Below are 23,743 nucleotides of genomic sequence, written 5' to 3' on the forward strand. Positions count from 1 at the left end.
GGCCTCGGCCGCCGGGCTGGGAGCCGGAGCTGGCCGGCCCAGGGCTGGGGTGGGGAGCCAGCTCGCCCGGCGTACCTTCTCGAGGCTTCGGCGCTGGGATGAGCCGCCTGAGGAATCCGAGCCTCTCTGTTGGGACGTCTAGGTTAGCAAGTGCCTTTGCCCGAAAGGGACAGGTCTGTGGGGCTGCAAGATAGTGCAAGGAGTCTCAAGGGTCTGTGAAAATGGTGGAGGCCGGGCCGTGGGTTTGGGTGGTTTTGGAGCCCACGCTGGGCAGGAGGGTCAGTGCTCTGGGATGGGCAGTAGGATTCAGTTCCGTGCCTGTGGGACTGGGTCAGCAAGGAGGTCTGCGAATTTTACCAGTGTGAGGGTTGCTGTGAGGTTAAGAGAAGTCTGCAATCACCGGCGAAAAGCGAGGCCTTTGCCCTGTACTGGTGTCGAGGGAACTATGCGACAGTTACACAGGATCTGCAATTTAGTTCGCGCTTGAGTCCTCGCGCATCTGCCCACGGGGAAGTGCCGCAGTTCAGGGCGACGCCTCGCACACGCCGGTAGATGGCAGCACAGGACACTTGCCAAACCACGACCCTGGGCTCCCCAATCCCGGGTCTCTATGAGGAGCTGGTGGCCTGAGTCGGGCCTGAAATTTTCTGGAAGTCTTATAGGTTCTCCGATTTTATTTGATCACTTAAATAGGTTTACTCAATGCCACTGGTGTGTTAGGCACGCACAGAAAAGAGAAAAACAAGCAAACCATTTTCTCTGCCCTTTATTGTTTAGACCGTAATACAAATACTTATATAATCCTAGATAAATTTGAGTGTTATATAGTGGAAAAGATACAGATTTCATAGCCATCTGGGTTGGTCTCCGAACTGTGGGCACTTAAAAAAGCTGTATAGATTCAGGTAGGTTACTTGACTTAATAAAATTTTGGGCTGGCACTGTGGCATAACGGGTAAGGCCGCCACCTGCAGTGTTGGCATCTCATATGGACGTCAGTTCCAGTTCCGGCTTCTGCACTTCCGATCAGGCTCTCTGCTGTGGCCTGGGAAAGCAGTAGAAGATGGCCCAAGTCCTTGGGTCCCTGCATGGCTTCAGATTGACACAGCTCTAGCCCATGGGGCCATCTTGGGAGTGAAGCAGCAAATGGAAGACCGCTCTCTCTCTCTTTTTCTCTCTCTCTCTGCCTCTATGTATTAGAGTATGTATTGCCTTTCAAATAAATAAATAGATCTTTAAAAAATAAACTTTTTAGATTTACATAAAACTTATAAGGCAGTATAGTTTTCGCTCAAATACCCCATACCCAGTTTTCCCTAGTATTAATATCTTACATTATATGGTTCACTTGCTACAATTAATGAACTGACACTAATACATCATCATTGATTAAAGACCACACTTTAGTGAGATTCATTAGTTGTGACCTTGCATCCTTGCTCTGTTCCAAGATTCCACTCAGCCTAGAACATTACATTTAGTCAGCAAGTCTCTTTGGCTGTGATAAACTCCCATGTTTTTGGTGACCTTGACAGTTTTGAACAGAACTAGTCAGTTTTTCCCCTCTTTTATTTTGTCTGAAACACACACACACACACACACACACACAGAACCTCCCACCCTCTGGCTCACTCCCCAAGTGCCTGCCTCAGTCAGGAATGGGCAGACCAAAGTCAGGAGCTTGGAACTCAATCCAGATCTCCCTTGTGAACATGAGCAACAAGCTGGATTGGGACTGGAAGTGGGACATGAACCAGGCACTCCCACATGGGATGCAGGTATCCTAAGTGATGTCCTAACTGCTGTGCCAAATGCCCATCCTTGGTGAGGTATCTTGAATAATTTTTTTTTTGACAGGCAGAGTGGACAGTGAGAGAGAGAGAGACAGAGAGAAAGGTCTTCCTTTTGCCGTTGGTTCACCCTCCAATGGCCGCCGCGGCCGGCGCGCTGCAGCCGGTGCACCGCGCTGATCCGATGACAGGAGCCAGGTACTTATCCTGGTCTCCCATGGGGTGCAGGGCCCAAGTACTTGGGCCATCCTCCACTGCACTCCCTGGCCACAGCAGAGAGCTGGCCTGGAAGAGGGGCAACCGGGACAGAATTCAGCGCCCCGACCAGGACTAGAACCCGGTGTGCCAGCGCTGCAAGGTGGAGGATTAGCCTAGTGAGTTGAATAATTTTTTAAGAATATTTCTTTATTTATTTGAAAACCACAGTGAGAGAGAGAGAGAGATCTTCCATCCACTGGTTCACTCCCTACATGGTCGCAATGGCCAGTGCAGGGCCAGGCCGAAGCCAGGAGCCAGGAGCTTCTTCTGGGGGCTCCTACATAGGTTCAGGGACCCAAGGACTTGGGCCATCTCCTGCTGCTTTCCTAGGCACCTTAGCAGGGAGCTGGATCTGAAGTGGAGCAGATGGGACTTGAACTGGTGTTCATATGGGCTGCTGACCCTGTAGACAGAAACTTTACCTGCTACACCACAGCACCATCTCCCAGTTGCCATTTGTCTGATGTTTCTCTCCTGATTAGACTGTTTCTACCTCAGAGATAAAGTGCCACTTCCATCACATCATATTGTTCTGTTTATGTCTGTATATATGTGGTATATTCACATATACATACACTATTGGCATTATACTCTATATATTGCATTGCAATCTTTTAGTTTTGAGGTTGCATTTATCTTGTCTGACTCTCATTTATTTGATTTGTATTTTATATATTTAAATGTGTATAATATTTATAATATGCATACAATTTTTAATATTAAAAGTTGTAATTGACATAATAATTATAGCAGGGGCTAGCACTGTGGCATAGTGGATGTAGCTGCTGCCTGAAATGCCAGCATCCCATATGGGTGCCAGTTTGATTCCTGGCTGCTCCACATCCAATCCATCTCTCTGCTATGGCCTGAGAAAGCAGTAGAGGAATGGCCCAGGTGTTTGGGCCCCTGCACCCACGTGGGAGACCCCAGAAGAGGCTCCTGGCTCCTGGCTTTTGACTTCGGACTGGCCCAGCTCTGGCTGTTGCAACCATTTGGGGAGTGAACCAGTGAATGGAAGACTTCTCTCTCTCTCTTTTTCTCTGCCTTTCAAACAAATAAATAAATCTTTTAAAAAATTATATGTGTAAACATTCTGAGTATTCTACAAAATTTAAGAACTTTATGAAACATTTTAAGCATACATAAAATTATAAAGAATACTAAAATACTAAACAAATATATTCTTAACAGTCTTATCTAAATATTTTACCACATTTGCTTCAAATTCTCTTTTATTTATTATTATATTTTAAATATTTATTTTATGTATTTGAAAGGAAGAGTTATGAGAGAGAGAGAGAGAGAGAGAGAGAGATCTATCATTTGCTGGTTTACTCTTCAAATAGCCACAAAAACCAGGGTTGGGCCAGGCTGAAGCCAGGAGCCCAGAACTCCATTCAGGTCTCCCACGTGAGTGGCAGGGGCCCCAGCACTTGGGCCACCTTCTGCTGCTTTCCAAGGCACATTAACAGGAAACTGGATCAAAAGTAAAGTAACTGTGGCCTGGCCCATGGCACAGTGGGTTAATCATCTGCCTGTGGCGCTGGCATCCCATATGGGCACTGGTTCTAGTCCTGGCTGCTCCTCTTCCAATCCAGCTCTCTGCTGTGGCCTGGGAAAACAGTAGAAGATGGCCCAAGTCCTTGGGCCCCTGCACCCACATAGGAGACAGCTCGAATTCTGTTTTAAAGAAATTAGTATTTCAGATAAAGTTGAAGTCCTTGTATACACTTCTCTCTAATCTTATTCCCTTCTCTCTCTCTCTCTTTACCTACCATTACTAGAAGTAACCAATAACCCAAGTAGGTCTTACTTTTATTATGAATTAAAAAAAATAGTGAATTGATGTATGCATATTTCTATCAAATATATGTAGAAATTGAATTGTAGTGATGGTTGTACAACTCTGTAAATTTACTGAAAATCATTGAACTATACACTTAAGATAAATTTTATGATATATAAATTATACCTCAGTAAAATTGTTAATTAGAAATCTTGGCAGCACTCAGCGGTATTTACTGATGATAAAGAGTCTCTCCTTATTAAATCCTAGCCAGACTTCTCTGAGCACTCCATTCTTGGCCTGTGAAGACTTGAACAAACACCGACTTAATTTCCAACAACTCAGCTGTCTCCCTAGTATGACCCTGTTACCCTTAAAGTATCTGCCTGAGAAAACTCAAAGCTTTCAGAAGGATTTACTGGTTGTCTCAAGCCACAGCTCAAGATAAAGCCTCTGTCTTCCAGTCTTTGTGGGAGGGTAGGAGTCTAACTTTGATAAACGCCAGTTAAATGTAGGGGAAGCCAAATTTTATCTCTACCATGGTAGGGTTTTTGGCTGGGCCTAAGAAAAATAGACATAAGACAGATTATCAGGGAAAAACAACTCATACACTTTCAATGTAAGTTTACATGACATGGAAGCCTTTATAAGGATGTGAAGACCCAAAGATATGGCTGGAGCCAGGCATCAAAGAATAGGAAACTGTAAAGACGTTTCCAGGCCCAGGGGCTGGGGCTAGGGTAGTTGATTAGGGGGAGAAGTGACCAGGAAGATAAGGGTTAGTGGACTAAGATTTATTTGCATGTATTTCCTTGGCCTCAACTTCTCATCCTTGATGATTAGAATGGTATTTTCCTTCTGGTATAAGAAGGACATCTTCCAAATGGGTCTTTTCATTTTATCTCCTGCCTTTAGGATGCTAAGAAGAGAAGGGTCAGAGTACTTCTATTTATTTATTTTTTAAATATTTATTTACTTATTTTGAAAGTCCGAATTACAGAGACAGAGGGAAAGACAGAGAATCTACTATCCACTGGTTTATTCCCCAAATGGTTGCAATGGCCAGGGCTGGGCCAGGCCGAAGCCAGGAGCTTCATCTGGGTCTCCTACGTGGGTGGCAGGGGCCCAAAAACTTGGGCCATTTTCTGTTTTTCCCAGGCCATTAGCAGGGAGCTGGATTGGAAGTGGAGCAGCCAGGACTCAAACTGGTGCTCACATGGGAGGCCGGTGTCGCAAGTGGAGGCTTTACCTGCTATGCCACAATACCAGCCCCAATTTATTTACTTTTTAAGATTTACTTATTTGATGGCCAGTGCTGCGGCTCACTAGGCTAATCCTCTGCCTTGCGGCGCCGGTACACCAGGTTCTAGTCCTGGTCGGGGTGCCGGATTCTGTCCATGCTGCTCCTCTTCCAGTCCAGCTCTCTGCTGTGGCCTGGGAGTGCAGTGGAGGATGGCCCAAGTCCTTGGGCCCTGCACCCCATGGGAGACCAGGATAAGTACCTGGCTCCTGCCTTCAGATCAGCGCGGTGTGCCAGCCGCAGCGGCCATTGTGGGGTGAACCAACGGAAAAGGAAGACCTTTCTCTCTGTCTCTCTCTCTCACTGTCCACTCTGTCTGTCAAAGAAAAAAAAGTTAAAAAAAAAAAAGATTTACTTATTTGAAAGGTAGAATGATAGGGAAAAAGGGAAAGACAGAGAGATGTTCCTATTCACCAGTTTATTCCCCAAATGGTTGAAATAGGCCACATTCATGTGAGGAATCAAGAATCTGTCAGGAATCAGGAAGTCCTTCTAGGTCTCCCACACGGGTGGCAGGGACCCAACTACTTGGACTCCTTCCGTTGCTTTCTCAGGTGCATTAACAGGAAGCTGGATGGGAAGCAGAGCAGCTGTGACTCCAGCCAGCACTCCAACATAGGATGCCAGCATTGCAAGTGGCAGCTTAACCTGCGGGGCCACATGCTGGCTGCTCATCCTCCATTTATCATCCTTTCTTCACACTTGATCTTAGTCAAAAGGCCGAGAAGCGATTTCATTCTCTCTTTTAAAGGCCTAGTTTCCACTGTACAAATTGGAGTTCAGTTCATGTTGTACTTTTCCCCTATTGCAATAGTATATTGCTGATTTAAGTCTGTCATTACTACTTTGCTTGTCTTTAACAGTAATAATTTTTTTTCAACTTGAAAGAGTGAACAAGAGAGAGAGGGAGAGAGAGAAAGAGAAACACTGTCCACTCACTGATTTAATCCCCAAATTCCTGCAACAGCTAGGGTTGGGTGAGGCCAACACCAGCAGCCCAGAACTCCATATGAGGCTCCTATATGGGTGGCAGGGACCCAAGTACTTGCAATATCACCTTCTGCCTCCAGGGTGCATAATAGCAGGAAGCTGGATTGGAAGCCCCAACAGTAACCAATTCTTTTTTTTTTTTTTTTAATGTTTATTTTTAATTATTTGAAAGGCAGAGAGAGAGAGAGAGAGAGAGAGAGAATCTTCCATCTGCTGGATCACTCTCCATATGTTTACAACATTCAGTCCTGGGACCAGGCTGAAATTAGGGGCCCAGAACTCAATCTAGGTCTCCTGTGTGGGTGGCAGGGACCCAAGAACTTAGCCATCATATGTTGCTTCCCAGGATGTGCATTAGCAGGGCACTGGATGGGAACTGGCATAGTCAGGACTCAAACCAGGCACTCTGATATGGGTTGCAGGTATTCCAAGTAACAGCTTAATCTGCTGCTCCACAACTATTGCCCTAGTAACTAATTCTTTTTTTTTTTTTTTTTTTTGACAGGCAGAGTGGACAGTGAGAGAGAGACAGAGAGAAAGGTCTTCCTTTTGCCGTTGGTTCACCCTCCAATGGCCGCCACGGCTGGCGCGCTGCGGCTGGTGCACCGCGCTCATCCGATGGCAGGAGCCAGGTACTTCTCCTGGTCTCCCATGGGGTGCAGGGCCCAAGCACTTGGGCCATCCTCCACTGCACTCCCGGGCCACAGCAGAGGGCTGGCCTGGAAGAGGGGCAACCGGGACAGGATCCGATGCCCCGACCGGGACTAGAACCCAGTGTGCCGGCGCCGCTAGGCGGAGGATTAGCCTATTGAGCCGTGGCGCCGGCCCTAATTCTTTTTTTTTTAAGATTTATTTTATTTATTTGAAAGGCAGAGTTACAGAGAGACAGAGGCAGCGAGAGAGGGAGGGAGAGAGAGAGAGAGAGAGAGTGAGAGAGAGAAGTCTTCCATTGCTGGTTCACTCCTCAATTGGCCATGACTGTTGGAGCTTTGCTGATCTGAAGCCAGGAGCCAGGAGCCTCCTCTAGGTCTCCCATGTGGGTGCAGGGGCCCAAGGACTTCCCCAGGCCACAGCAGAGAGCTGGATTGGAAGTGGAGCAACCAGGTCTCAAACCGGTGCCCATATGGGATGTTGACATCTTAGGCGGCGGCTTTACCCACTATACCACAGAGCTGGCCCCTAGTAACCAGTTCTTAAAACATTCTTATTCATTAATTCACTCATTTATTTAATTCATCAACAAATCATTTTTGTTCATGAATCAATGTGCCAGGTGTTGTACTATGTCTTAAGGATAGAGAAAAAAATGTCCATTGCTTTTCAGGAGCTCTGAGTTTAGAGTAGATAAATGTTCAATTACCCTTCAATAAGATAATGTTTGTAATTTGAAGAAAATACATCTATTATACCTGTCTTCAAGGAAAGTCATTTGTGTGTCTTGTTTTTCTCTCTGACCCTTCCTTTTCTTTTCCTTCCTTCCTTCCTCCCTCCCTCCCTCTCTCCTCTCTCTTTCTTTCTTCCATTCTAACAGTAATCTTTTCTTTTCTTTTTTAAAAGATTTATTTATTTATTTGAAAGTCAGAATTACACAGAGAGAGGAGAGGCAGAGAGAGAGAGAGGTCTTCCATCCGATGGTTCACTCCCCAAATGGCTCCAATAGCCGGAGCTGTGCCGATTCGAAGCCAGGAGCAAGAGCTTCTTCCGGGTCTCCCACGTGGGTGCAGGGGCCCAAGCACTTAGGCCATCTTCTACTGCTTTCCCAGGCCACAGCAGAGAGCTGGATTGGAAGTGGAGCAGGGTGCCCATATGGGATGCCAGTGCTTCAGGCCAGGGCATTAACCAACTGTGCCACAGCACCAGCCCCTCTTTTTTTTTTTTTTTTTTTTAAGACTTTGGTTATTTATTTGAGAGTCAGAGTTACAGACAGTGAGAGGGAAAGACAGAGAGAAAGGGGTCTTCCATCTGCTGGTTCACTCCCCAGATGGCCGCAACGGCCAGAGCTGAGCTGATCCAAAGCCAGGAGCCAGGAGCTTCTTCTGGGTCTCCCACGTAGGGGTGGGGTCCAAGTGGTTGGGCCATCTTCCACTGCTTTCCCAGGGCATAGCAGAGGGCTGGATCAGAAGAGGAGCAACTGGGACTAGGACCGGCACCTGTATGGGATGCCAGCCTCGTAGGTGGAGGATTAACTTACTGCACCACAGTGCCAGCCCTGTCTCCTTTTCTTCCTCCTGTCTTTTTATTTTTTAAAAAGATTTATTAATGTATTTTAAAGTCAGAGTTAGAGAGAAAGAGGGAGAGACAGAGAGACTTCCATCCTCTGGTTCACTCCTCAGATGGCTGCAATTGCTGGGTCTGGGCCAGGCTGAAGCCTGAAGCCCAGAGCTTCATCCAGTTCTCCCACGTGGGTGGCAGGGCCCAAGCACTTGGGCCATCTTCTGCTGTTTTTTCCAGGCCATTAGCAGGAAGCTGGATCAGAAGTGGAGCAGCTGGACTCTAACCAGTGCCCATGGGGGATCCTGCATTGCAGGCGGCAGCTTTACCCACTGTGCCACAATGACAGCTCCCCTCCTGTCTCTTAAAAGTAGGTGTTCTCTACAAGCTGACATCTGTTCTCCTTCTGAAGTCTTCCTAGCAACCTTATGGCTCCAACCCTCAAATTTTTTATAACATACTCTTAAATACCTGCACAGGTTCTATGCTTTTATTTCCTTATTTGCTCAGGCTATTTATTCTCTGTGTATGGCACACCCTGCCTTCCATCTTTTCATGTCCAGTCCTAGTCATCCTTTGAGATCCATCCCCTCCACGTTCTACTTCCTTTGGGAAAACTATCCTAATTCTACCCACAGTCTCTGCTAGGTTCTATTAGTACTTGAAAGGCATTATGGGGGCCAGCGTCGTGGTTCACTTGGTTAATCCTCCGCCTGAGGTGCTGGCATCCCATATGGGTGCTGGGTTCTAGTTCCGGTTGCTCCTCTTCCAGTCCAGCTCTCTGCTGTGGCCTGGGAGGGCAGTGGAGGATGGCCCAAGTGCTTGGGCTCCTGCACCTGTGTGGGAGACCAGAAGGAAGCACCTGGCTCCTGGCTTCGGATCGGCATAGTTCTGGCTGTAGTGGCCATTTGGGGGGTGAACCAATGGAAGGAAGACCTTTCTCTCTGTTTCTCTCTTCACTGTCTGTAACTCTATCTCTTAAATAAATAAAATCTTAAAAAAAAAGGCATTATGGCCAATTGCTTGAGCTCTGGTGAGTGATACTGCTGGGTTTGTATTCAGATTGTGCTTTTATTTATTTATTTATTTTTTTAAACAGGCAGAGTGGAGCAGAGTGGACAGTGAGAGAGAGAGAGAGAGAGAGAGAGAGAGAGAAAGATCTTCCGTTTTCTGTTGGTTCACCCCACAATGGCCGCTGCGGCTGGCACACTGCGCTGATCCGAAACCAGGAGCCAGGTTGGTCTCCCATGCGGGTGCAGGGCCCAAAGACTTAGGCCATCCTCCACTGCACTCCTAGGCCATAGCAGAGAGCTGGACAGGAAGAGGAGCAATCGGGACAGAATCCGGCGCCCCGACCAGCTGGCGCTGCAGGTGGAGGATTGGCCTATTGAGCCGTGGCACCGGCCTATGCCTTAATTTTTTTTAATCAACGAAATGGGGATTAACATAGTTGCACTTTTATTGGTTGAAATTCCTATCTCTCTGGGTCCAGTTGTGCATCACTGGCTATCAAATAGGTATACCTGCAAGGATATTCCATGCCATCTCAAACTTAATATGCGTGACCAAAAAGGAAACTTATCTTCCTCCCCAAACCTATACTTTCCCTTTCTTCCTTTCTACATATGTTTCATATCCTGTTTAATCTAGGAAAGCCCTTTTCACCCTGTTCTGTGCCGCGAGTGTCTCGGAGAGTCTGGCCAGCAGACTCAACCCAGGGCCCGCGACAATGGTTTCTCGGGCGAGAAAAGAACGAACGACGCTTATCGGTCTTCAGTAGACTTTTTATTAGAGAAAGTAGACGTGACAGAGGTACAAAGGAAGGAGGAAAGGAGAGGAGAGAGAGAGAGCTTCCTCCTCACACCCGCGGCTTATATACAATATGTGACCAATCAGAAGCAAGCTGGAGTCCATGCATCAGGCACACCAATCCGGTCTCTGTTCACGTGAAGGGCACGCGTCCTTTGGCCAATCAGGTGAGGTGTCACGCAGCAGGCAGGCAGGCAGACGGCAGACTCACTGTGGGGGGGGGGGTTCCTGGCGCCATCTTGTTGTTTACTGTGACCTCGATCCCTCCACCTTTGAAGCGCCCCGCCCATTGGAAACACCCCCCCCCCCCCCCCCCCCGTCAAAACTGAAACTAAAAACCTCCACCTAGCGATGCCACTGCGGACTATTCCCCAACAGTTCGTTCTTTCTTTCTTTCTTTCTTTCTTTCTTTCTTTCTTTCTTTCTTTCTTTCTTTTTTTAGATGTATTTACTTGAAAGTCAGAGATACACAGAGAGAGAAGGAGAGGCAGAGAGAGAGAGAGAGAGAGAGAAAGAGAGAGAGAGGTCTTCCATCCACTGGTTCACTCCCTAGTTGACCGCAACGGCCAGAGCTGTGCCGATCCGAAGCAAGGAGCCAGGAGCTTCTTCCAGGTCTCCAACATGGGTGCAGGAGCCCAAGGACTTGGGCCATCTTCTACTACTTTCTCAGGCCATAGCAGAGAGCTGGATCAGAAGTGGAGCAGCCGAAACTTGAACCGGTGCCCATAGGGGATGCCGGCACTGCGGGCCGTGGCTTTAGTCTGCTGCGCCACAGTGCCAGCTCCATGGTATAGGTACTTGCGGTACCTGTATCCCACTTTGGAGTGAAGTTCAAATCTCAGATACTCTGCTTGCAACCCAGCTGTCTGCTATTGATCCTGGAAAGGCAATGGAGAATGGCTTGAGTAACTGAGTCCCTGCGGATGGAGCTGTTGTCTTTGGCCTGGTCCAGCCCCTGCTGACGGGGGAATTTGGGGAGTGAACCAGCAGATAGAAGATCTCTCTCTCTCTCTCTCTCTGTTTCTGTTGCTTTGTCCCCCCCCCCCCCCCCTTTTTAAGATATGTTTACTCAGGGGCCAGCACTGTGGTGTAGTAGATTCAGCACCCGCCTGTGGTGCTGGTATTCTATATGGGTGTAAGTTTGAGTCTTGGCTGCTCCATTTCTGATACAGCTCCCTGCTGATGGCCTGGGAAAGCAATAGAAGATGGCCCAAGTGCCCGCACCCACCTTGGAGACCTAGAAGAAGCTCCTGGCTCCTGGCTTCAGATGGGCACAGCTCTGGCAGTTGCCGCCATTTGGGGAGTGAACCAGCAGATGGAAGATCTCTCTCTGTAGCTCTGCCTCTCAAATAAATAAATACATTGTTTTAAAAAAGAAGCGTTTATTCATTTTAAATGTGGAGAGAGAGAGAGAGAGAGAGAGATTTTCCATTCACTAGTTCACTCCCTAAACGGCCACAACACGAGGCAGGACGTCCATCTGAGTCTTCCACAGGGTGCAGGGGCTCAAGTACTTGGGCCATCTTTAATTGTTTTTCCTAAGCTATTAGCATGAAGTTGGATAGCAAGTGGAGCAGCCGGGATATGAACTGGCTCCTGTATGGGATGCCAAAGTTGCAGGCAGCAGCTTTACCTGCTACAACACAACACTGGCTCCATACATTTTTTTCTTTAAAGCTGTAAAGTTGATAGAGGGTGTTTGTTCTGTTGTGAGAGAATTCTTACCCTAGTCTGGAGCTCCCCCAAAACTAGCAATTGGGTCGACTCTGGGTGTTTGGCCTTTTTCTCTTGAGATTTTAGGATTCCCTTCATTATCCAGTTTCCTGGATCCCTCTTCCCCTTTGCATTTTCTGGTCTCAGAATCCTAGCTCTCAGCTTCCTGTCAACTAAGTCTTTTTTTTTTTTTTTTAAGTTTTGCTTATTCACTTGAAAGTCCTAATTGCAGAGAGAAAGATACACACACACACACACACACACATAAATATATATATATATATAGAGAGAGAGAGATACATCTTCCATCCTCTGGGCCAAGCCAAAGCCAGGACTTTTATCTGCGTCTCCCACACGGGGGCAGAGGCCCAAGTACTTGGGCCATCTTCTGCTTTTCGCAGGCCATTAGTAGGGAGCTGGATCAGAAGCAGGGCAGCTGGGATTTGAACCAGTGCCCATGTCAGATGCTGGCATTGCAGGCAGTGGTTTTACCTGCTATGCCACAGTGCCAGCACCTGTCAGCTATATTTGAAGGTGAAATTTCAAATGCTGAAGAACTTCCCTGTACTGTATTGGAATAACTAATGACCATGGGCCAGGGACGCTCTGTGTTGCTATCACTGTCTAAGTTGCTCCTAAAGATACACTTAGCATGCTGATGAGTGTAACGGGTGTTGTCAAGCGCCTGAAGAACACCTTGTTTCTTCCTGTGGATTTTTCCTTTTAACTGGGAAACTATGCTACCATGGAGCCTGCATCACCTTCAGACAGTGACTCTTGCTCTGCTTGGCCCATTTTCACCTCTGAGATACATTTCCCTCTAGTGTCTACAACCTGAGGAATAACCAACATGTGTTGAGTTTTTAGTACATACCAAGTAATTTAAATAAATTGACTCTTTTAATCTTCAAAGCCATCCTATGAAGTAGATAACATTATTACTGCCTGAGAAGTTGAGACAATATAACTTACTCAATGTCACAGGTTCCAGAGTTAGGACTCAAATCTAGGTATGGTGGTAAGATTTCTTTCCTTGCTTCCATCCTTCTTTTGTTCTTAACTTTGTTTGAAAGTCAGGGTGACAGACAGAGGGAGACACAGAGAGAAAGACTGAGATCTTCCATCTGCCGGTGCACTCCCCAAGTGCCTGCAAAAACCAGGGCTGGGCCAGGCCAAAGCCAGGAGCTGGGAACTCCATTTGGACTTTCTATGTGGGTGACGGGTACTTGGCTTATCATCTGCTGCCTCCTAGGCACATTACCAGGAAGCAGGATTGGAAGCAGAGTAGCTGGGACTCGAACACACATGCAGATGTCCCAAGTGGCACCTTCTGTTGCACTATGCTTGCCTCTACAGAAAGATTTCTAAGATGCCCCTCCAAAGATCCTGCCTCCTGGTAGTATTCATGCACTTGTGTCATTCCCTTCCCTCGAGAGTGATTTGCTTCTGATAAAGAGAATGCAGTAAAAGGGAGGGGATGTGGCTTCTGTGATTAGGATACAAAAGATTGTGACTTCTATTTTGGTGGCAGATTCTATTGCTTCCTTAGCTTTCCTGTTTCCTTGAAACAAGCTGCTGTGTTAGAGAGGCCCATATGACAAGGAACTGAGGCTCTCAGTCCGAAAGCCAAGGAGGAATTGAGCCCTGCCAACCATCACATGAGTGAGTGTGGATGTGGGTCCTTTTCCAGTCCAGCTGACACTTGGAAGCTAGTGAGAAATTCTGAACTAGAGGATCCAGGTAAGCCATGCCCAGATTCTGACCCACAGAAACTGTGAGATAATCAACCACTGAGTTTGCGGGTAATCTGTACATAGCAATAGTTAATACACCAGCTGAATCTTGTATGGCTCCAAAGTTCACGCTCTTTATAATTTTATTAGGGTATTTCCTGCTGCTCTGAACTGCTCCTAAATGCAGAATGACTTTCCATCTTTCACTGGGTGGCCTCTGCATCCCTAGGAGAATCTCTGGTTCCATAAGAGCTCTGTTTATTCTTGTCTCTAAACTCAGTCCCAGAATCCAGAAGTTCAAACTGTTTTTAATTCCTTGCTATTGTGGTTTAGGACACTTGGGCTAAATAGCTAGGTATCCCAACCCCCAGCAGTCTGGGAGAATGCCTATTGTCTTTGGCATGAGGCATCTCTGTTGACTAGCTGAGTTGATTTCAAAATTTTTAGGGAGTGGGGAGCAGCACTATGGCATAGTAGGTTAAGTCTCCACCTGCAGCATCAGGATCCCATATGGGCACCAGTTAGTGCTTGGCTGCTTCTCTTCTGATCCAGCTCTCTGACAATGGCCTGGGAAAGCAGTGGAAAATGGCCCAAGTGCTTGGGTCTCTGGACCCACATGGGAGGCCCAGAAGAATCTCCTGGCTCCTGGCTTCAGATTGGCCCAGCTCCAGCTGTTGCGGCCATTTGGGAAGTGAACCAATGGATGGAAGACCTCTCTCCGTTTCTTTCTCTCTCTCTTTCTCTGTAGCTCTGCCTTTCAAATAAATAAATAAATAAATCTTAAAAAAGTTTTTTTTTCTTGGGGTATTGCTGCAAATTTGGATAAATAGTAGCAAGATAAATTCTTCTTGTCTACTTCCTTAGGCTCCTAGCTATAACATTTCGAGTGTCACTCTGTCATAGCACTTTTTCTAGTGACGGCAATCATATAGTAACCAGGGTTTGCTTTTGGAAGGCAATGATCTTGTTAGAGAGACTCACCCTGAGTGTGGCAGGCAGAATCCTAAGGGGCTAAGGGCTTGCAAATCTGAGCTGGGCTAATGAGGCCCTTATAAAGCACCTAGTTTGGTGGTGCCTAATTGTGGCAGCACAAATGGAATTAGTTGAGAAACCTTAAAAAGATCAGACTTCTGAGCTCTACCCCAAACTAATTAAATCATAATTTGGGGGTGGTGGTGGATTTGTGCATCATGCTGTAGGAGTCTATCTTCTTGCTTTCTGCTCTTTTTTTTTTTTTTTTGTTTCCTCACACGTGCTGTGTCATGTTGCCAGAAGTCCTCTGATTAAAATATCTCTCCAACATTCTCCATTCAGTAACTGGTCTCTATATACAAGACACTATTCCAGACATTGGAGATACAATAAGCATGAGAAAACGTCTAGATAGGACTGGGGTCTCCAGACTTTATGCTTTATGTTTAACTTTGTGGGCTGTGTGGTGCGACCTTGTTAAATTATTACAGTCAAGTACTCTGTCAGCTGTCAGCAGTGGATTCCTTAAGGAAGTCCTGTGGAAATTCTTCAATGAAAAGAATCTGTTACTGAGTGGAAGCCTCACCCACGTGCGAGGAGCAGAGTGCTTCATTTCCCGCCTCACGCAGGTGAGAAAAAGCCCCGCCCCGCTTTGAGCCTTATTAGTGGGCGGAGCTGCCTCGGTTCCGCACGTAAGGAAAGCGGAAGGGGGCCCCGCCTCCTACGTGCTCGTGGGGGGCGGGGTCGGTGGACTGGGCGTGAGTTGATTGGCTAGGGGGTGGGGCGCCACGGCTTGGTTCCGCCCAGGCGCTCGCACTGATCCCGGGTGGAGTGGAGGGGAGGGGGGGGAGTCCCTGTCGCTCCTGCCTCCCGGCGATGGCGCCGCGGTGCCGCGCCCAGTCCCCCGCTTGCCAGCCGGTACTCACCGCCGTCCCGAGTTTGCTCGGACGGTGAGATTGGGGAGGGTGTGAGGGAGCGGAGGGACGCTGCCTGCGACTGGGACCATGCTGAGCGGCCGGACCCGTGGGGCGGGTAGCGGGAGCAGCCGCGGCACCTGCTGAGAGGAAAGAGCGAGCGGCCCGGTGCGGCGGCGAGGCTGGGGCGCGGCGGAGGCTGGCCCGCGCCTCGGCCATGTCACTGCTCTGCGTGCGCGGTGAGTGCGCGGACTCGGGTAGGAGGCGAGGGGTCGCCGCGGGGTTTGCACACGCTTCTCGTGGGCTTCCGGCTACCGTCTCTCCCGAACTTCGCTTCCCGTCGGTGCCTTGAGGGCGATTATGTTCAGCCACTTATAAACGCTTGAGGAGCTTTTTTCCTACTCTCATGTGCCCACGCCCCTGTCAGGGACCCTTACCTCTCCGTGGTGGTAGCCGTGTGACAGTGCTGTTGGCCGGCATGGGTCACAGCCGCGTGGGAGTGGGTGAGCTGAGACCGGGAAGGTTGGTGCCTGTCGGTAGTGGGCAACCTCCCATGCCTTTCTTTCTTCTCCCTGCGCCGTAAAACTGCAGTCTGCTTGTAGCTGCTAGTTTCTTTTTTGAAATTCTTTGATCGCGCTAGTGGTACAGCTGTCACATCCCTTCTTCCAGCGTCCTTCGTGTTTTGCAGCTCTCAGTCGTCTAGTTTCCATTCCTTTCCTGAACCCGGCTGTAGTCTAGGCGAAGATTATTCTCCTGTTCCACTTGGAAGAGTGTGTTTGGCTTCTCTGCTTTGGGAGCTGACCGTAAGAGGCGTGATTTATTTTCACTTCCATTCCAGTCCTTCAAGGGGAAGGGCCTTTATTGATTATTTTTTTCCCTGAGGACACTTGACCCACCTAAGAAGATATCTTAAAGCAAGAGCTTTGGGGTTTAAGATGAGGCGCGGTGTGTGAGACTGCAGCCTCTTATTGTTTTCTGTAGTATTCCCAGCCCCCGACATAGTAGAAACTCGTTTTGAATGAATGCAAGGAGTGTGATTTTTATAGGGCTTATCTGATCAGAAGGGGCAGGGTTTGGATTCAATCCTGGGAAATTCAAGTTACAGTCTGTCATGTCTGTGTTGAACAAGAAGGGGGAAAGTGGCTTCACTGTGAAAGTATTTCTGCACTAGAGCTCTCACCAGAACTTTTTCTGGCACCTCGTGCTGGATAAAGAGTTGGTGTTTGTTTTGGCTGCGCAGGTAAGAAGCATTTGTTGTTTGTGGTCTAGGGCTCTGATAACAGTGTTTCCCCAGCTGCTGGCAAATGCAACTGCTTTGTTGTGTTCTCTTCCACTGTTTTTGTTAAATCTGCATTAACCTAAAATGGATGTGGTGATTTCCGGGGATTATGAGACTCAATGTTTCTTCTTTCATGGTTGATTTTTCATTAATGAAAAATTTGCCTTGCTTTTAGTAAGACGTTTTCTCTCAGCAGCTGGGAATCCATCTATTCCTGTAGATCCCTGCTGCTCAGTAGCAGGATTTGGGAGAGGGTGGGCTTTGCAATGTCTCTTGGACAGTTTAATTCTCTGCTGCCACAGCGTATTGCAGAGATAGTCCTTATGAAAGACTCTCCAGGCCAGGAGCACATTTAAATCAAATTCTTATTTAACTGAATTTAAATAACTTCAGAAGAGCTGCTGCTGTTTTCATTTGTTCTAATATCAGGTAGCTTTCCTTGTTTAGAAATGCTGTGATTTGGCTAACCTCTTTCCCCTTTAATGTTATACTAGTCAAATTTCTCCTCTTTTGAACCTGGAGAAATGGAGACCAACAGGTCATTCATTGTCTCTCTGATAGAGATCTTGATAATTTTAATTACTGAAACAATGGCTACCTTGTATGTAGGTGTTCATATTAAATGGTGAAGTATTCATCCTGAGGAAGCTTACAGGAAAAGGGTAAAAATACGTATTTCTAAAATGACATTCCTTGTGTTGTATTTTGGTAGTAGGAGTAATGTACACATTCTGAAAGCAGTGTATGTAGTCGTATTGTATAACAACTCCATTTCGGTTCATTCTGGAGTAGAATTGAATTAGAAACTTTTCCCATATAGTCAAACGTAGTTAACGTGACGTAGAAATCGGCAAACTGGTATTAATTTAATCATCCTAACCATCTCATTCGAGAAGCCATTTGCTTGGTCTAACCCTTTAATCATGGCTTACTGCCTGCATGTTAAAGCCTCTCAATATTCTGGTCCCAGCTCTCCTTTTTGACCCTATATTTTTGCCTATCCTTGTACAGATACTTGGCTCTAGCACTTTTGTTCCTGCCTCTGCTCTGTTCTTACACCTCATTGAAATTGCGTGTTTTCCACTTGTCTGAAGTATGTTCTTTCTTATCTAGCTTACAGTCTATTTTTTTTTTTTTTAATTAAAAAGTTCCTCAGTCCACAGTGATAGAGCACTTGTGGTTTGAACTGTGTCACTACCTGGCAACTGATGTTGTATTGTTATACTCATCGTGGCCCAGACAAAGGAGGCAACAGCACTGGTCAGATCAGATCTGGAATTTTGTTCAGCTGAGGCATTTCCTTTTAAGAGGCACATTGAGAAACTGGATTACGTTGAGGAGATTGAGTAGAATAAGGAAGAGTGTAGAAATCATTTGAAGAACACGGGAAGTTTAGTTCTGAGATTTAAGAGGGAGAGGATCCTAACAGTAGATGAAAATGATTGAAAATTCTGTTGTGTGGAAAATAGAGCATCTTTTCTAGTTGCTGGAAAGTATCAAACTGGGACAACTAGACTAGTGGTTGAAACTTAGAGGAAATTGGATTTTAGCTTAGTATAAAAAGAACCTTACCCGTTAGGTTTGTTCTTAACAAATGTAATGGATTTTTTTTAACCTTGTAACAGAGATTGAAAAAGTGGTAAGGATGTTCTGAAAGGGACATTGACCATTGGATAGGTGATTAGACTTGAATTTTTATTTATTTTCATTTCACTTGGAAAACAGACCTTATATCTGCTGGTTCACTGTCTGCAAATCCCTGCAACAGTCAGGGCTGGGCCAAACCGAAGCCAGAGGTTCAGATCTTAATTCAGGTATCCTGTGTGGGTGTCCGGCATCCAAGTATTTGAGCTATCATGTGTTGCTTCCCAGGGTATGCATTTGCAAGAAGCTAGGTTCAGAAGCAGAGTCTGGATTCAAACCTAGACACTGCTGTATAGGACGAGGGTGTCCCAGCTGACAGCTTAACTGTTGATGCTAGATGCCTTCTCCTTGGAATATTTTCTTTCCTTCCTTCCTTCCTTTCTTTTTTTTAAAGATTTATTTATTTATTTGAAAGGCAGAGTTAGATAAAGGGGAAGAGTTAGAGAGTGAGCCAGTTTCCATCCTCTGGTTTACTCCTTGCTGGGCTGGGCCAGGTAGAAACCAGGAGCCAGAAGCTTCTTCTGGGTCTCCAACGTGAGTGCAGGGGCCCAACTCCTTGGGCCATCTTCTACTGCTTTCCCAGGCACATTAATTAGTAGGGAGCTACATGGGAAGTAGAGCAGCCCAGACTAGACTTGGTGCACTTGTGGGACACTAACATTCCAGGTGGTGGCTTAATCTACTATGCCACAATGTTGGCCCCAAAGGATTTTCTTTAACTTTGTCTTGGTATTCATGACCAAATTTCTCCCAACAAATTACAGGTATTTTGAGAATTGAGACTTTCCATATTGTTGCTTTGTAATTCCCACAGTGTTTTTAACAGTGCTTAAATAATTGAACTATGGGCATTTTCCTTTTATTTGAACCAGAAGTGGCCACACTTGTTAAAAATTTTGTTTGGAGATTTAAAAAGTCATATATGCTGGCATATTGCTAATTATATAAAATTGAGTAAATGCAGAAAAAGATAAAAAGGAAAATAAAAATCATCATGGTTCTACCAAATACTCCAAACCATTGCTAACTTTTTTTTAAGGAGTTATTCTTGGGGGCTGGTGGTGTGGTATACAGGTTAAGCCACCTCCTGCTGTGGCAGCGTCCCATATGGGTGCTGGTTCGAGTCCCAGCTGCTCTACTTCTGATCCAGCTCTCTGCTATGGCCTGGGAAAGCAGGGGAAAATGGCCCAAGTCCTTGGGCTCCTGCTCCCATGTGGGAGACCCAGATAAAGCTCCTGGCTTTTGGACTGGCCCAGCCCTGGCTATTGCAGCCATTTGGTGAGTGACCCGGCAGATGGAAGATCTCTTTCTCAATCTCGCCCTTTCTCTAACTCTGACTTTAAAAAATAATATTAAAAAAGCGTTATTTATTTGAAAGAAAGAGAATTGAGATCTTCCATCCTTTATTTCATTCCCCAAATTTCCTCAATAACTAGGGTTTGGCCAGGTTGAAGCCAGGAACTAGGAACTCCCTTTCAGTCTTGTGTAAGGGTGACAAGAACCCAAATACTTGAGCCATCATCTGCTGCCGTCCAGGCTCATTAGCAGTAAGCTGAATTGGAAGCATGGAGTAGCCAGGAGTCCAGCTAGTATTCCAATATAGGGTATGTGCATACTAGACTGCGGCTTATCCTGTTAAGCCTGCCCCATATTGTAACTTTTTTATCCATTGCTTTTGTTATGTTGTTTTTATTATAGAATAGTATATGTGCAGACAGAAAATTCAAAGAGCTTAGAATGCCAAGTGTAAGGAAGCAGTTCCTGTTCCTATTACCTGTTTCAGCATCCTGGAGGTAACTACCCTGTTTTACTCTTTCTTGTATGTTCTTCTCATAATTTTCATTATATATAAAGATATAGGTTCTACAATTGAATGTACACAGCAGTCCTCAATTTTTGTGACTTTATGATATATTTCCATGTTTTCTCATGAGAGTCTATACCATTCTTTTTAATGGCTGCAGGCTATCCCATTATATAAGCATACATGATTTAAAGTTTCATATCAGTAGAATTCAGGATTCTTTTTTCATTTGCTATCATAGTGTGATAGTAAACATCCCTGTAGATGATTTTTGTTTGTGTGTTTGAGGACACCAGTCAGCTTTCCACCTGTATTTTCTGCTTGGTTTGCTTATATGTTTTAGTTAATGGCTGTTTTCTTTGGCATAATCATTATACTTAACTGGACACATTAGCAAACCCAAATGCTGCAGTGTCTTTCAGATAGGCATCCTCTAGGAGAGGCAGGCCTTTCAGCAGGAGATACTATTTTGTGCCTATCAAAAAGATTGAAGACTTTGCTCTCAAGTTTGATCTGTGATTTCCATGTACTTATTAAAGTTTGTTTTTCTTAAAATTTTTAGTTATTTATTTGGAGGATCACAGAGATCTCCATCCACTGGTTTACTCTCCAAATGCCTGCAACAGCCAAGGCTGCAGCCAGGATCCCAGAACTCAGTCCGTGTCTCCTACTTGGGTGGCAGGGACCCAACTATTTGAGACGTAACCTGCTGCTTCCTGGAGTGTACATTATCCCAAAGCTGGGTCAAAAGTGGCCCTAGGCCGGCGCCGCGGCTCAATAGGCTAATCCTCCGCCTAGCGGCGCCGGCACACCGGGTTCTAGTCCCGGTCGGGGCGCCGGATTCTGTCCCGGTTGCCCCTCTTCCAGGCCAGCTCTCTGCTGTGGCCAGGGAGTGCAGTGGAGGATGGCCCAGGTGCTTGGGCCCTGCACCCCATGGGAGACCAGGAAAAGCACCTGGCTCCTGGCTCCTGCCATCGGATCAGCGCGGTGCGCCAGCCGCAGCGCGCCAGCCGCGGCGGCCATTGGAGGGTGAACCAACGGCAAAGGAAGACCTTTCTCTCTGTCTCTCTCTCTCACTGTCCACTCTGCCTGTCAAAAAAAAAAAAAAAAAAAAAAAAAAAAAAAAAAAGTGGCCCTGACTTACAATTTTAAAGCAAAACAGGGAACCAGCGTTTGGGCCCAGGTTAAGCTGCTTCTTGTGATGCTGGCATCCTGTATCAGGGTGCCAGCTGGAGTCTGGATGCTCTGCTTCCTAATGCGCCTGGGAAGGCAGCAGGTGATGACCCAAGTGCTTGGGCCCCTGCCATACAAATGGGAGACTCAGATGGAGTTCTTGGCTCCTGGATTCTACCCAGCCTAGCCATAGCTGTTGTGGCCATTTGGGGAGTAACCCAGCAGATGGAAGCTTCTTCTCTTTCTGTCTCTCTGTTGTCAATCTGCCTTTCAAATAAATTGAAAATAATAAAAACCTTATTATGATTTATCATCACCAGTCATCAAATTAAATAAAGGACACTGCTGGGAAACCTTGTAATAGGTGGATTCTGATAGTTCAAGAATTAAAAGATACATATTGATTGTCAGTTCTATTTTAGGGAGTCCAGAGATATATTTTGTTTATGGCCCCTGTGGATAGTAGAAATGGTAATGTTTTTAAGTTTTCAGGCCTAAGGATAGATTGGTCAAGTACTTCCAGTCTCAGTTTTTCCCCTGACATTATCGACCTCTGCTTCAGCTAACTTCATGCTGCTGGATTTCCATTACATCATGTTCTGCTAGTCTCTGCCATTACAAGCCCAGTTGTTCCTGGGTTCCTTTCACTTAGGACAACAGGAAGTTGATTGTGCCTTGTCAGAACCAGGCAGCAGTGAAAGGGGAAAAGGATCAATTTCCTCTGGCTTATTCTTCTGTCTACCCATAAATTGTTCTCTTCCTCTAAGCAGTGTTCATATAATTCGCTTAACTTTTTAAAGTGAAGTTTCTGGAAGTTGGAATCTTTAGGCCAATATACAGAGGTTTTTATCCTATTTACCTGTGATGTATTTCATTTTTTTTTAAGATTTATTTATTTATTTGAAAGTCAGAGGAGAGGCAGAGGCAGAAAGAGAGATCTCCCCAATTGACTGCAATGGCCAGAGCTGCATGATCTAAAGCCAGGAACCAGGAGCTTCCTCCTGGTCTCTCAAGCAGGTGCAGAGGCCCAAGGACTTGGGCCATCCTCCACGGCCCTCCCAGGCCATAGCAGAGAGCTGGATCAGAAGAGGAGCAGCCAGGACTAGAACTGGCACCCATATGGGATGCTGGTGCTTCAGGCCAGGGCATTAACTCACTGCGCCACAGTGCCGGCCCCACCTGTGATATATTTGACTTTGCTATATACACTTGTTAAAAGTTTGGTCTGTGTATCATTAGTATATATCCGTTGAATACTTTCTTCGTGCTTGTTTATGATACAAATATATAGAAGATTAAGAGGCCATGGGTGGGAGGCCAGAGGTGTGGCATAGCAGGTTAAAGCCCTGGCCTGAAGCGCCGGCATCCCATATGGGTGCCGGTTCTAGTCCCAGCTGTTCCTCTTCTGATCCAGCTCTCTGCTATGGCCTGGAATAGCAGTAGAAGATGGCCCAACTCCTTAGGCCCCTGCACTTTCGTGGGAGACGCAGAGGAAGCTCCTGGCTTCAGGTCGGCACAGCTCTGGCCGTTGCAGCCATCTGGGGAGTGAACCAGTGGATGGAAGACGTCTCTCTCTGTTTCTGTCTCTCTCTGTAACTCTTTTAATAAATAAAAAAATAAATCTTAAAAGAGGCCAAGGGCGGGGTGGTGGGGGCGGCACTGTGGTGTAGAGGGTGAGGCCACCGCCTGCAGTGCCAGCATCCCACATGGGTGCTGGTTCCAATACCGGCTGCTCCACTTCCCATCCAGCTCTCTGCTGTGGCCTGGGAAAGCAGTAGATGTCCCAAGTGCTTGGGTTCCTGTACGTGCGTAGGAGACCCGGAAGAAGCTCCTGGCTTTGGATCGGCTCAGTTCCTGCTGTAGAGGCCGTCTGGGGAGTGAACCAGCGGATGGAAGACCTCTCTGTCTCTCTCTGCCTCTGCCCCTCTGTAACTCTGCCTCCCAAATAAATAAATAAATCTTTTTTTAAAAAAAGAGGCCATGGACTCCATAGGTTATTATTATTTTTTAAAGATTTATTTATTTAAAAGACAGAGTTACTGAGAGGCAGAGAGAGACAGAGGTCTTCCATCCGCTGGTTCACTCCCCAGATGGCCACAAAGGCCAGAGCTGTGCCAATCAGGAGCCAGGAGCTGCTTCTGGGTCTCCTGTGGGGGTGCAGGGCCAAAGGACTTGAGCCATTTTCTACTGCTTTCCCAGGCCACAGCAGAGAGCTGGATCAGAACTGGAGCAGCTGGGACTCAAATCTGAGCCCATATGGGGTGTGGGCACTTTAGGCAGCGGCTTTACCCACTATGCTATAGCGCCAGCCCCTCTATGTTGGTTTTAAAATGTCTCTCTCGAGACCAGGAGGAGGCACCTGACTCC

The 23,743-nt window shown here is 46.6% G+C and overlaps 1 protein-coding gene across 24 annotated transcripts in view; it reads left to right on the forward strand.

The window, feature by feature from the left end:
* Positions 1-23,743, forward strand: part of UNC13B (unc-13 homolog B) — a 261,972-nt gene that overhangs the window by 144 nt on the left and 238,085 nt on the right. For 4 of the 24 annotated variants that reach the window (XM_070053873.1, XM_070053879.1, XM_070053875.1 and 1 more), the window contains exons 1-2: positions 4-142; positions 9,435-9,571. The exons of 3 other annotated variants lie outside the window; for them this stretch is intronic. In XM_070053873.1, the coding sequence (XP_069909974.1) occupies positions 99-142; positions 9,435-9,571 (181 nt within the window). In that variant the 5' untranslated portion in view covers positions 4-98. Of the gene's footprint in view, positions 1-3; positions 143-9,434; positions 9,572-15,058; positions 15,192-15,374; positions 15,716-16,597; positions 16,717-23,743 lie in introns of those variants that run through there. 17 more of the 24 variants (XM_070053891.1, XM_017340107.3, XM_008270748.4 and 14 more) reach the window with 11 other exon arrangements.

The sequence above is a fragment of the Oryctolagus cuniculus genome, chromosome 1 (genome assembly GCF_964237555.1).
Source record: "Oryctolagus cuniculus chromosome 1, mOryCun1.1, whole genome shotgun sequence".
NCBI classification, from domain to species: Eukaryota; Metazoa; Chordata; class Mammalia; order Lagomorpha; family Leporidae; genus Oryctolagus; species Oryctolagus cuniculus.